The sequence below is a fragment of the Marmota flaviventris genome, chromosome 6 (genome assembly GCF_047511675.1).
Source record: "Marmota flaviventris isolate mMarFla1 chromosome 6, mMarFla1.hap1, whole genome shotgun sequence".
NCBI classification, from domain to species: Eukaryota; Metazoa; Chordata; class Mammalia; order Rodentia; family Sciuridae; genus Marmota; species Marmota flaviventris.
This window is the reverse complement of record NC_092503.1, coordinates 115,751,860-115,766,732: the sequence shown is the minus strand read 5'-3', so window position 1 is coordinate 115,766,732 and position 14,873 is coordinate 115,751,860. Positions and strand designations below refer to the sequence as shown.

General features: G+C 38.5%; 1 protein-coding gene across 1 annotated transcript in view; it reads left to right on the top strand.

Moving 5' to 3' along the window:
• Positions 1–327: 327 nt before the first annotated feature.
• Positions 328–14,873, top strand: part of Zfand3 (zinc finger AN1-type containing 3) — a 313,535-nt gene continuing 298,989 nt past the window's right edge. Inside the window, exon 1 of the mRNA XM_027943576.2 lies at positions 328–496. Coding sequence (XP_027799377.1) covers positions 426–496 — 71 coding nt within the window. The 5' untranslated portion in view covers positions 328–425. The remainder of the gene's footprint in view (positions 497–14,873) is intronic.

Below are 14,873 nucleotides of genomic sequence, written 5' to 3'. Positions count from 1 at the left end.
GGCGTCACAGCGGTCGCTGCGACTCCAGAGCAGGCGCGGGCCTCAGGTCCTTCCCCGCGCCGCCACACGGGACATCGCTCTGGCTGGGGAGCGGCGGTGGGAACTGCCGAGGACGCCGGGTCTTCCTCCTCCCCCGCGGTCCTCGGTTCACCCGCACGCCCCTCCTCCTCAGCTCCCCTCCCTCTCCTCTCCGCGCCTCCCCTGGCCCCCCCGTCTCTGCAGGCCGAGTGGTGCGGCCCGCCTCCAGCTGACCGGCCTGGAATCCCGGCTCGGAGCCCCGGACTCGCGCCCGCCCGCGCGCCCGCTCCCTCCCCCTCCCCCCGCCCCGAGACCCCCGACGCAGCCGCCGCCGCCTCCTTCGAGCGGGGCCCAGGCCCAGCAGCCGCCACCGCTGCCTCCACCGAACTCAGCCGCCGCCGAGCACCATGGGAGACGCCGGGAGCGAGCGCAGCAAAGCGCCCAGCCTGCCGCCTCGCTGTCCCTGCGGCTTCTGGGGGTAAGTGCCTGGCTGGGTGGGGGCGGGGGCCGGGGCCAGGGGCGCGGGCGTCCGGGCTGCCAGGGCCGGCCTCGGGCTGGGGAGGCCCGAACCCTGGGAGCTGGGCCCAGGCCGGGCCTATCGGGAGGGGGCAGGGGCCGCGGCCTGGGGAGGGCTACCGGGTGGGGAGCAGGGGGTGGGCAGAGAAGGCCCTGCCCGGGGTGCGCTGCCACCTTCTGGGGTTCGCTGGCCTGCAGTTTGGGACGACGGGCCAGGGGTGAGGGGGGCAGGGAAACGGGGGAGTGAGGGGGCGGTGTTGGCACCCCCAGGTGGAGCAGGGTGCTCCCTTCCCTTGGCGTGTCGAGGCCAGCTCACCCTCCCCCGCTTTGCTATGAGTTGGTGCCCAGGCACCAGGAGGGTATTTCCTCTGACTTTTTCACCTCCCCTCCTCCCTGTTCCCCAGAGACTTGCATCATCACTTCCTAAATTATATCCCAGTGCCCCATTTGCTTTTAGGAAGCTGTTCATATGTCACTCATTTGTAACATTCGACTCCAGACCCAGGCTGGGGTAAAGTTAGAAGATTATTGAGGTCTCACCTTTATTTAAAACACGTTTCAGGAGGTCTGTAAAATTTCCATGTCCCAAAACCCCAAAGACTCAAAAACAAAACACACAAAACAACCAAGAAACCAACAAAACCTCAAGTCACCTGGCTTGGGGAATGTGAGAGCCAATTTCCTCAGTTGGCTCTCAGATTCGTCTTTCCCCATTTAAGGAAAAAATGATAAAAATGTTCAGAGAGGGCAGGGGATGTATTATTACTTGGCCATCTTGTGTTAGAACAGAAACAATATGAGATAGGAAATCAACCCCCTCCCCTTACCCAGCAGTTTGAATTGTCCTTGGAATACTTGGGTTTCACTTAACAGGTGCCTTCATCATACCACATGACTCTCATTCTGAAGTAAGGAGACTGGAGACTTTGAAGGCCAACTTTTGTGATTGAAAAAAAAGCCCCTCCCCCCTTTAAGATTCTGTATATTTGGAAATAAAATAGAAACAGGAAGGAAGTGATTTGTTTCTGGTGAGGACATCTTGGGAAAAAGTATTGAAAGATTTTCTTTTTGCTGTTTTCCATACTTTAGGAATGGTTTTAAAAGAATTTAAGAATTTGATTTTAGGAGTGCAGAAAAAGATTAAAAAGTTTTTTTCTTTTTCTTTTTTTTATGGTATTGGGGATTGGATCCAGACCCTGATATATGTTGGGCAAACACTCTGCTACTGAACTAACATCCCTAGCCCAGAAAGTGGATCTTAATATAGATTCCAGTGGAATTTGTCAAATACAAAAGTTATGATAAAATAGGTCCTGGTTTTCTTATCTTTCTTTATTCAAAAATTTTCCAGTGGAAGGACATTAATCATAAAGAAGTTATGGGATTGCTAAAAATCTTGGATATGTGAAAAGTACTTAAGGTTTATTTATTTTTTTCATTGTGATTTAAAAATAATTGTTGGGTTGTCTGTGAAGTGCTTTCATGGACAATCTAATTCTTGCAAGAGACTGAGGTAGGAGCCATTACCTCTTTATTCCTAGTCTTAGAGAGTATAGATAAGTTGCCCCTTCACACAGAGCATAGGGTGGAGCTGGTGCATTCTTTAGAGTGCTAGTACCTTCACATTTATGACATCAGTCACTGCCTTGGAAAAATCTGGTATCAATACCTTAGATTGTAGTTCATTATTAGATATAGTGGCTTAAAAGTAAATAGATGTCTATGGTAACTACTGTAATGCCCAGGATGTATCAGAGTTCTATTTCCTGGCAACATATTTAAGTCATTGGGACTGTTATGATTGGAATCCTTGTTATCAAGGCTTAGAAACTAAGGAAATGGGATAGCTTTTTAACCTTTAGCCAGGAGGGTTCTGAGTAAGGTCAAGAGAGTTTGGTAGTAGCAGACAGGAAAAGTTATACTAATGTAATACTTAAAAAAATCAATCAGCGTTCCTTTTTTGCTACTTTTAATCTGGCACTTTTGAATAAACTTTAGTTGGATTAACAGGAGTAGTGATCACAAAGCTAATACTTTTATTGTGAAAAGTATTATTTCTAGAGTGTTTTAACAGTTTCTAAGGGTTTTTGTAAACACCTCTGTAGTTTATATTTTATATCAAAAGATAACAAAGCTGTTGCCTCCTTTCCATCATGTCATAATTAATTTTGAACATATTTTCCGTTTGTTAATTGGCCACATTCATGATTATGTTCATTAAATAAGGGTATAGTCTCCAAATGTTTGAGTGCCTTTGATATACTGGTGGACAGGGGGATACTAGCCCTATCCTCTGGAACAGAAGGCATAGAGAAATTAACTGACAGTTGCAGTACATTGACAAGGGTGCCCATGTGAGGGGCCTACCCTAGCTGGGGTGGAAGTAGAGAAAGGTAACCTGGAGGAAGTGACATTTTAGCCTAATCCTATAGGAAGGATAAAAGGAGGAGAGAATGGAAATGGTAGTATTTCTTTCAGGCAGGAAGGTATGGTATAGGTGAAGGCCAGAATGAGAGAGAGGGGTGGTGGTGGGGGGGAGAGAACACGCTACATATTTTAGGAACAGAATGGGTCAGTTGGTAGATGTGAAGGATGATCAGCTGGAGATGAAGACCAGGAGGTGAGAGGAATTGGTGATAACAGGCCTCCAAGGGGTATTGCTGAGGACTTTGGACTTTTATCCTGAGCACAGTGGGGAGCCAATAAAGAACTTTGAGCAGGAACTGACGTGATACCTTTGATTTGAAAGATTATTGGTTGACTTTCTTTGTGATTGGGTGTGTGTGTATGTTCGTGGGGTGTTGCCAGGTCTGGAAATCCAGAACACCTGTCAGGAGAAATCAAATTAACTGTGGTGGTGGCTTGAGAGGTGTAATGGTGGGGAAGAATAGAAGTAGATGGTGCAGTCATTCAGGGAGGTATCTTTGTTGCCTTTTCACTTCATGAAGATGAAGGCAACTACGTAATCTAAAAATTTTATTTGCAGCATAGCACTCTGGAACCTGTAGGTCTTTAAAGTCAGCTGGCTAAGACCCACACCCAGGCCTTTGCAGAATAGCCTCTGGGCAGAATATTCTGGCACCAGCTGAGTAAAGGCGGTTCCTTTAGGATTGCTGCTCTGTCCAGTGACTCAGGCTGCAGGATTTGCTGCCCAGCGTTGTCCATTCAGGACACCAGTCAGTGGGCCTTGGTAAATAGGAGAGCTTGGAGATCTTTCTTGTGGGAACACAATAGAGAGGAGAATGCCAAGAGGAGCATATAATTCAAATATGTTAGTGCTTAGAACACATTTCTTTACCTCCTGGCTTATATTGTATAATTGCATATAGGTAATTAGGTTATTTTATGGACAGACCATTGCTCCACTGGGAAAATTTGCTGCCTTGGAAATTGTTGAAGATAACTGTTATGAAAGTTAAGTTATTTATATAACATATACAATTTTTTTAGGATTGAACTGATTTGTTTCCTGTAATATGGATTTAAACTTTTTAGTAAAATAAGAGATTTTTTGGGCTCATTTTAGGCATTTAATAATCAGGCAAAAAATTTGTGTTTTTGATAATTGTCATATTTGAAGTAAAATAGTTGTTCATTTTTTAGTTGAAATATGCACATACATGAAAGCACTTTAAAACTATTTAGACATAAGTAGTAGTAGTTGAATCTGCAGTTAAAATTGTTTATATTTTTCTGCTCTGGAGACTGAACCTAGGGCCAGGCAAGTATGCTACCACTGAGCTACATCCCCAGTCTTAAAATTGTTTAGACATTTAAAATATACTGAAGCTCAAAGATTTTTCCTAAATATTTTCAAAAGTTGTTCAAAGAATAGACCTAGAATGTTATAGAAAAAAACAGGAAGAAGAAGAGTAAGAGAATAAGAATATATGTATCATAGAATAATATTATAGAATAATAGGGTAATTAGGAAATATTTTACTCCTGATTTTACTTATTAGTATAAAACCCAGTTACTATTGTTGATATTTTGCTTTCACAATTGCAGGGATAACCCCCCAACTCCCACCCCCATTCAGCCTAGGTGCACTTTACCATGGAACTATAGCCCCAGCCCTTTTCATATTATTTATTTATTTATTTTTAATTTTTAAAATCATTTAGTTGTAGATGGACACAATACCTTTATTTTATTTTTATATATTTGTATGTCATGCTGAGGCTCAAATCCAGTGCCTCACATGTGTCAGGCAAACACTCTGCCACTAAGCTATAACCCTAGCCCTCATTTTTTATTTTGAGACTAGTCTTGCTAAGTTACCTACAGCTTGGTTAAGTTGCTGAGGTTGGCCTCCAACTTGTGATACTCCTGTCTTAGCTTCCCTGGGATTACAGGCATGAGCCATCATGCCCAACCCAAACAATCCAGCAGGATGAAAAAATGTGGAAACCTTGAGAAGTTCTGTATGTTTCATAAATAGGCTTATAATATAGTAGACATAAATGTTTTGATTGGTATTTAGGGGAATAATGGAGTATTTAAATGTGGGGTTTACTATGTAAACTATTCATGGTTTTGAAGATTAAAAGAAGATTTTCTAGTATCATAAAACAAATATTACATGAGTGCATTTTCTTTAGGGAAACATTTTATTAGGATTTCATTTTTGTGATCAATTCTATTGAGTTTTGTGTACAATCTAGATCTGCTAAATATAGATACATTTTAAGTGAAGATGAGGATAGGCAGAGATGGGGATAAAAGGGAGTAATATCACAAAATAAATTTCATTCTTGAAGTGGTTACTAGTATAGAGTTGATTGAAAACACGATTTGTTTTATTCCACTTGATTTTTGGCAGTCATACAATATTGACTAGTTTAGTTTAGATAGAATTAATATATATTTTTGATATATTTGATTCACATGTATTTTTTCTTTTTCTCTGAGCACATTAATTATTCTGTATTAATTTGTAAATTAATGGAGAATATCATATCTGTTACTGTGTGGATCATCTGTATAGTGTTCTTGACTCCTAGCAGCGTGTGGCCCTCATATTCCTTTAGTTTCTTTAATTCCAGTCTCCCAATTGGAGCATGTCGCCACATTTCAGCTAGCTTAACCGGGGATTTCAAGTTCATGTGAACATAGCATGAATCACTAGGTAATCAGCAAAATGTTCATGCCAGTGATGCCATTAATTAGCCCTTGATTATTAAACTCCTTTAAACAGTCCCTTCAAAACAAAACAGCTTGTTTGTGCAGGTCTTCTTTGCATCTTTGAATATTGTGTGCATATAAAGATACACCATGATTTAAATTAAGTGTTCACTGTCAGCACATTTATCTACTTATCCCATTTTTCCTGATTACATTTGGGATATTCAGAAAATGTGATTTTGCCTCTTTGATATGATGAAGCACAGGGAGACAATTAAAAAAAAAGTGAACATGGACTTTGTTTCTTTTGGTTTGAGGCAGTTGTTTTAAGCATTAGATTCAGTTAACATATAGGACAAATGGTTCTTATCTTCTTTCCCCATTTACTCTTTTTCTCCTATTTACCCATCCCCTGAAAAAAGAGAATTCAGTATTTTAAGTCATACTGGCAAGTTTTAAGTAAAAAAAAAAATCTCTTCATAATCCTTAGTGGTATTAACATTAACATTGGTTTTTTGGGCTGGGGTTGTGGCTCAGTGGCAGAGCACTTGCCTAGGGCGTGCAAGGCCCTGGGTTTGATCCTCAGCACCACATAAAAATAAATGAGATGGAGATATTGTGTCCAACTACAACTAAAAAATAAAAAATTAAAAAACCAAGCAAGAAGAAGAAAAAACATTGGTTTCTTAAAAATTAACTCTTTTTCCTAGGTGGGAGAATCAGGACTAAGAATCTTTTGAAATAATTGAATTTCTTTTTTTTAAAATCTCAACTATGAATAGTGTATACATATTTATTCAGAGCAAAGTACTAAGAGGGTGATAACTAATTCAATTTGGAATTTTATTAGGTTATAAGTAGCTTGTGTCCATGTAAAGTGATGTGGTGTTTTGAAATCCTACAATAATCAGATCAAGATTAATTTTTTTCTGTTACTTGGTCTCAGGGTAGGGTTTGTGTGCCCTAAACTGGAAGCCAAGCCTAATAAACAATTCTACGTCTCTACTTCCCCACAGATTCTTTTTTTGAAGAAAGGTTAAAATTGGTAGTTCAGCAAAGCTACATGAACCAAGTGATTAGTCATGACCTACCACTTTTGTTATTTTAATGAAAACTTAAAAAAATTTATCCAGATTCTGCCTTGTTGAATGTAGTGGGGCTTGGTATCAGAGTGATTTGCAAAAAGGGCCTTCATTATAACGGTGAATGACATTGATACTGCTTAGTTCTACTATAGGCTTTGAAGGACCAGTGATCCTGCTCTGAGCAGGATATATATATATAAATAAAATAAGATTATATTGCTGAATGAAATATTTAGATACAAGAAAGAAATTTTGATGTGTGTGTTACATTTGGAAGGGAGGTTAAGGGACTTTATTTAAAAGTATTTAATAACCAGACTCTAAGATGGTATTCTAGAAATGTACTGTCCAGTATGGTAGCCACAATCTACAACTAGCAATTTCAATTCAGATTATATTTAAATAAAAAATTCAGTTCCTCAATTATACTAGCTACATTTTCATTACTCAGTAACTTAATAACTAGTGGCTACCCTATTGATGAACATAGATATAGAATATTTTTATCCTCCCAGAGAGTTCTGACAGTGCTGTTCTAGAATGTTGACTTATTAGGTAGCCAGGATATTCCAGCCTATTTTCTTGTGAATCTTTCACATCATTTAAAAAAATATTTTTTAATTGGAGTTGGACACAATACTTTTATTTTACTTATTTTTAGGTGGTGCTGAGGATTGATCTTAGGGCCTTGCCCATGCTGGGCAAGCGCTGATCCACAATCCCAGCCCCCATTTTTTTTTTAAATATTCTAAAAACGAGAGTTTTGTGTCTATTCCAGTATATTTTATTTCCACTGGGAGAAGCAGTTCTGTTAATCCAGATTATTGGAAAGTGCTCCTTTGATCAGTTATAGGAATTAAAATTTCAGGGCAAGTTAGTGCATAATTTGAACATTTTTTTTTCTCATGTTAATCCTTGTGTCAGTCGGCTATTTTCTTTTTTTTTTAAATTTTTTTAGTTGTAGTTGGTACAATATCTTTATTTATTTATTTATTTTTAGGTGGCGCTGAGGATTGAACTCAGTACCTCACACATGCAAGGCAGGTGCCCCACCACTGAGCTATAGTCCCAGCCCCAGCTCTTTTCTTAGCATTATTAAAGTGGCAACATATGAAGCCTATACAGGGGTGTTGACCTAATAGAAATTTTTTTTTTTTTTAAGAATTTTGAAGAGGCTCACCTTTTTTTTTGATAGGTCTGTGATTTGTAGAGAATAATCCTTGTTTTCACAAATGTAAAAGCTGAGGATTGAACTTAGGGCCTCATATATATATGTAAAATCTCTACTACTGAGCTACATCCCCAGCCCACAAATGTAAAGCTTATCTAGCAGCTTTGTATATGTGATGAGGGATAAATGCTTTGGATTTTCTAGTAAATTCAAGACCCTAGATACCAAGGAAGGTGGAATGTATAATAATACTCAGCAGTAGTGAGCAAAACCAAACTGATCTGTGGTAGACTGGGCTGAGGAGATGTCACAGAATGAATGAAATGTTATCTGTGAGGCCAGGGGTCAGTTACAACATGTCCAGCACCTGGATTTGTGGCTACATCTGTTAACTGGAGGAAGGATGATAGCAGCTAGCTATATCTGCTCCCTCAGCTGTACAGATGTCTTGATCATAGGCATGCTTGAATTTGAATTAGGGCAGAAGAATATCCTGGAGAGATCATTGATGCTGTTTGCTACCGCTCTGGCCTTAGGTTGGGGGAGGGCAGTGGAAAGATAATGCTGTGTTTTGTGTTTCTAGGTTATGGTTAGGCTCTATGTAACCCTATTGCTGCTTAAATAATGACCTGGCAAAGAATGAGGTTAGTGATGTGCTTAGGAACTTCTGGGGAGTGTTTTTTTTTCCCCCCTCATTTTTCTGAAATGGAGTGGTACGGAGTAACAGTTAGTTGTTGGTGTCTTATATACTTAAACTCTTACACACTGGTAAGTTGAAGTGTATTTATATATATAATCTCTCTTAGCCATATTTCCAAATACTCCAAATTGTTCTTAGCTATATTTCTCAAATTATGACCATTTGAGAGTATCACGAGCACTTTTCTTGCAGTCAGGTTCTTGGGGAAGCATTTCTTTCGTCTTACAAGCTTGCCTAGGTAGCATTTCTGAACATGGTTCAAGGAGCTTTCTGTAGTTTATGGTATCTAACTGGAAGAGTAGAGGCAGGGGAACATAGAGTGGGTAGAGAACTTTGCTGTCACATCTGTGCTTTCAAAGCTCTTTTCTATTTTATGTCAGCATTTTTATATTTCTACACTTTCGGTGGTACACTTTGTGGTTATATGTGCTGGCAAAATTATTTCCTGGAAGTATTAATGAATGAAACACATAAGATAATTATTATTAAACTATTAACCAGCAAGAAATAACAAAAAATAAACTGGAGGTAGGAGAAGGTGTGGTATATTTCAGTGTTGTTTCTTGACTTATGATTTCTGTGCCTTCTTCAGTTGCCATTGAAGTCCAGAAAACCAGGTTTTTCAAATCTTGATGTGTTTGTATATGAAACTTTGTCTGTATATACAAAATCTTTTATGTGTGTATGACCACTATATACAGTTTTGTGTAGTTTGTCTTTCCTTTTTAATATCACACAAGATGTGCTCTTCACCTTTAAATGGAGAGGAGTGCTCTTTTACGTTGATCCACAAAACTGGTTGTAAATGGCAACTTTAAAAAAAAATTATTATTTTTTTTTTATTTTAGGAAACAAGTTCAGGCAATTTCTGAGGCCTGTATTCTCTGCTTCCATGGGTCATTTTTTTCACTATTAATTAACTCTCTTTGCCCCTATGGTGCTATAGCACTTCCAAGATGTGTTTTAACTATGTATTTTATTTGTAAGGCTGATTTTTTTTCTTTAGTGCATATTGGGTCTAATCAAGGAAGAGTTGCCATGACTTAAGTGTTAAAGTCTTTGCTGATGACAGATACAATCTGGAGTAAGTGTGGAGCATTGTACAGTGTATGCTGAAGTTTATGTTAATATTGGTAAAGAATAATTTAGAAAATGATAACCACTATAAATTCTAATCTGTGAAAGTATATGTCCCTATAGACTACATTTTCTTACCCTTGGATTTAAACTGTCTAGGATTAGATATTCTCATCTGACATTAGAAGGCCCCCTAGATTTACCTGAATGATTTTCATTGGAAATAAATCAGATAATTACATTAGATGTGTTTTTGTTTGGAGTTAGGGACTGGAAGAATGTATATTATTTGTTTTGTGTTTAAACCTTAGGTACAGAAATGTAATTGGACAGAAATGTATAGGACATACCAGATTTGGACGGGAGTTGAAAGGATAAGAACACAGAAGGTGGTCAAGGGAGACACTGAAATTTAAGGAGGATGAGAATGGGGATATGTGGAGGGAAATAGAGTGGTGGTAATCAGAAATGAAAATACTTTATGGTCACCATCTTCTACAAGGTGGTCATATCTCCAATGGCTGCAGAAACTAATGTGAATAGGTGGTGGTGGGTGGGATTAAAGAAACATTTCTATCCTGAAATGCAGGCTGTGAGTCCCTTGGGGTCTTATAGGGAAGTACTGAAGATCACAGGATGAGAGCTGTGGTCTAAATTGAATGCTAAAGTTTAACAGACATAACAGTAGCTTTCAGCAAAATTGATATTTCATTTGTTAGAAACCCATAGGCTTTTTCTTCTGTCAAACCCAGAGGTACCTTTTCAGCCTGTTAAGGGATAGTGTTTTGTAGTGTGTCTTTTTTTTTTTTTTTTGGCACTGGGGATTGAACCCAGGGGTGCTTAACTACCACATCCCCCAGCCCTTTTTAAATATCTTATTAGAGACAGGATCTTGTTGAGTTGCTAACTACCTTGCTAAGTTGCTGAGACTGGCATTGAATTGATCCTCCTGCTTCAGTCTCTCAAACCGCTGGGATTACAGGTGTGTGCCACTACACCTGGCTTGTGGTGTGTCTTTGTACATGGAGACTCAACCTACCTTCTTTTCCTTCATTGGTGTTGCGCCACAACTACTTCCCTTCCTTGGGATTGATTTTTCTTCTCTTCTTTTAGTCTCACTTATTATCTATTTTGCTGTTCTTGGAAAAAAAACAACTCATACAAGCCTTTTCTTTTAAAAGATTTTACAGTAAATACATATGGGGGAAGTTGTATTAAATTTTAAAGAATTTAGTAGTTGTGCTTCCTGAGGTAAAGGACCTTTCCTATTGACTGAGAAGCTAATGAAGGACCCCTCTCATCAAACCCAAGGTACTTCAACATTTTTCCAAAGATGAAGGGAATGCCAATCTTTTTATGTCTAGAAAACTAGATGAGCTCAGTGGCTAGGTGTTTTTTTTTTTTAACTTTTTAGTTGTTGACAGACCTTTATTTTATTCATTTATTTATATGCGGTGCTGAGAATCGGACCCAGTGCCTCACATATGCAAGGCAAGTGCTCTACAACTGAGCCACAACTCCAGCCCCTAGGTGTGTGTTTTGGAATCAGAGATGTGGGTTGGAATCAAAGACTTGGGTTTACCTCTCTGCCCCTTAATTCTTTTTTTCTTCAGTTGACAGAGTGGTTGTTACCTTCTTTTTTTTCTTTTCACATTTTTTATTGGTGCATTATAGTTGTACATAATGATGGGATTTGTTCTTACATATTCATATATGCAGAGTGGTATAATATAACTTGACCAGTGTTACTCCCCAACTCTTCTCCTCTCCCTCCCCAGTCCCTTTCTTCTACTAATCTGCCTTTGATTTAGATCCCAGCCCCCCCCCCCCCCCCATTTCTTCTCCTTTTTCCTCTCTGACATCCACATGAGAAAAAAAACATTTGACCCTTGGCGTTCTGAATTTGGCTTATTTTGCTTAACATACTGGTCTTCACTTCCATCTATTTTCCTGCAAATGACATAGTTTCAGTTTATTTTATGGTTGAATAAAACTACATCGTGGGCTGGGGTTGTGGCTCAGTGGTAGAGCTCTTGCCTATCATGTGTGAGGCACTGGATTTTATTCTCGGCACCACATATAAACAAATAAATAAAGGTCCATCAATAACTAAAACAAAAAAATCCCAAACAAACAAAAAAACAAAACAACTCTTGTGTATATACCACAGTTTCTTTTTCCATTCATCTGTTGGTGGACACTTAGGCTAGTTCCATAGTAGGGCTATTGTGAATTGTGTTGCTGTAACCATGTATCACATAGTATGATGACTTTAATTCTTTATGATAAATACTGAGGGAGTAGTATAGTGGGGTCATATGGTGGGTCCATGCCTAGTCTTTTAAAGAGGAACCTTCATACTGATTTGCATAGTTCTGCCCTTTATTCATGTATTTATTTTAGTTGTAATTGGACACAGTACCTTTATTTTTATGTGGTGCTGAGGATGGAACCCAGTGCCTCTTGCATGGTAGGCAAGCACTCTACCACTGAGCTACAGTCCCAGCCCCAGCCCCGCCCCTTTATCTTTGAACAAGAATGTCTTAGCATTGCTTTGAGTTTTGGTGAACTCTGATGTCTGTCAAACCCTTGCCACAATGTCTGGCTATGGTCATTACATTAAAGATTTAATTGCCAACCCTGAATGAAGGAGCATTGATGGCAGATTAATAGATCCAGAACTATCTTGCCTCATTGGGGCAGTTTGTATTCATAGTGATTTCCGGACTGATCTCCCCTAGTTAGTTGACAAAGTTTCTGATCAGCTTTTGGCGATTTTCCAGGAGAGCCAGTCTTATTTAGCAACCAGAAGTTACTTTGTTAAGCACTGTATTGTGTCTGGAGGTCTGCTAAGTGTGAGATACCTGGTTCTGGATTTGCACATAGTCTAGAAGGGGAGGCAGATCAATAAACTGATAAAACACACTGCAAGGGAGGTGCTATGGGAGATCTTTGAAAGGGTATTGTGAGAAGAACACTGATGGTACCTCTTATCTGCACTGGAACTGGAGGATGGCCAGGGGGAATTCTTCAGGAGAATGGTTATTGAGTTGGATATGAAAAGTTGAGCAGGATTCAGCCTTACAAAGATGGTAAGGAAGGGCTTTCCAGCCAGGGGAAATAGCTTGTGAAAAGCAGAGAGGCATGAGTAAGCATGCTATTATCTTCTATTATTCTTCCAGTAATACATTTTTGTGACTTTTTAGTGTAGATTAAAAAAAAAAAAAAAAGAAAATCAAGCTGGAACTTCTTAGGTTTTAAGAGAAAGTCTATCTTTATAGTCTTCTATGTTCTGGTAGACAAGATTGTAATCTGTTTTGATATTTTACTTAATTTTATATAGAGAAAATTTTCTCCCAGTTTTTGTGTTTCTAGGAAGATGTCTCTCTTGTTTATTTTGGACTTTCATCCCTGAAAATATTTAGTTTTATTTCTGAAGTTCTTCCAATTATGTTTTATTTCTTTTTGAATTGCATTTGTGTTGCTAAGAACACACTAGACATTTGTATTCTCATTTTCTTTCATTCTCTCTAACATAGATTGGGAAGGGATAGAAAGCCCATTATGAGGGAGATAATGACATATCTTTCTTTTAAAATGAGCTCAATTATATGTATTTAGGAAAAATTAGGTGAGCTGTGAGGTAAGATGAGAGGACTTTTTAGCTAATACTGATATTCTGTTTTGTTCATGATGTAAGTTGTATGTGTCAATATGACACAAGAATAAAGGACATACTAGAATTATTAGAGAAAATGGTGTTGCGTTCAAGTTGCAGCATTTTGAGATATTCTGAAAATCTCATTTTTCTGCCTGTTATTTTCTATAAACATTCTTCAGTTTATTTAGCTATATGACTACTACATTGTGACTTAAAGGAATTTTAAACATCCTATCATTTGAACTGGGTAATCAAGACAAGTCATTGTAATTTATAGACAGGTTCTTATTAAAGTATAATTATATACCATTATGTAAATGGTAAATACATTAATGTTAAATGTACAATTGATGGTAAACACAAAAATATATTTTAAACTTGTTTAGAATTGTATTGATACATTTAAATAGTTTCATAAGTATGATGTCAACTTGCTATCTTTTTATTTTAGAATATCTCTGGGCAGGTGAGTGAAGTTGAATTTATTTTGACATTGTGCCATTTTACAATATAGGAACTGATGGGAAAGCCCAGGGCTGCAATGTGGGCAGTGATTGGATTTCCAGACAAGAACAGCTTGCCTTTTTTTATTTTTTGAGATGGGGTCCTGATAAGTTGCTGAGGGCCTCCCCAAGTTGTTGATGCTGGCCTTAAACTTGTGATCCTTCTATCTCAGCCTCCTGAATCGCTGGGATTGTAGGCATGCCCTACCATATCTGGTTATCTTGCCATATTTCAACCTACAAAGGTTAGAAAGTTAATTGTAGCTCAGAATTTCAACCATAAATCTACTTTGTTTCTATGGAGTTGCCAAGTCTGGACATTTCATCTGCCTGGAATTATATAATAACATGACCATTTGTGCCTAACTTCTTTCACTTAGCATGTTTTCAGGGTTGTTCCATGTTTTAGAATGTATTAGGACTTTATTTTTTTTATTGCCAAATAATATTCCATTGTGTGGATTTAACATATTTTGTTTATCAGTTGATATATTTTGGCTTGTTTCCACTTTTTGGCCATTATGAATAATACTGCTATGAACATTGTATGCAAGTTATTGAACACATATTTTTATTCTCCTGGATATATTCCTAAGAGGGTACATCTAACATATAACTCTTATGTTTAACTTTTTGAGGAACTGCCAGACTCTCTTTTACACCAGCAATGCACAAAGACTTCAGTTTTTCCACATCTTTGCCAGCATTGTCATTTTGATTGTATCCTCATGGAGTATCATTATATTTTGATTTGCATTTCCTTGATGGATAATGCTTTTGAGCATTTTTCCTGTGCCCTTTGGTTTGGCCATTTGTGTATCCTCTTTGAAGAAATGTCTATTCAAGTCCTTTGCACAATTATTATTATTATTATTATTATTATTATTATTATTATTATTGATGCTGGGATCACACCCAGGGTCTCTTCCATTGAGACAAGGAAACTGAGGCTTAGTCAGTTGTTTGAGGTTTTACACAACAAATCATTATCAGGACTGACTCTCTTCGGAGTTTGTG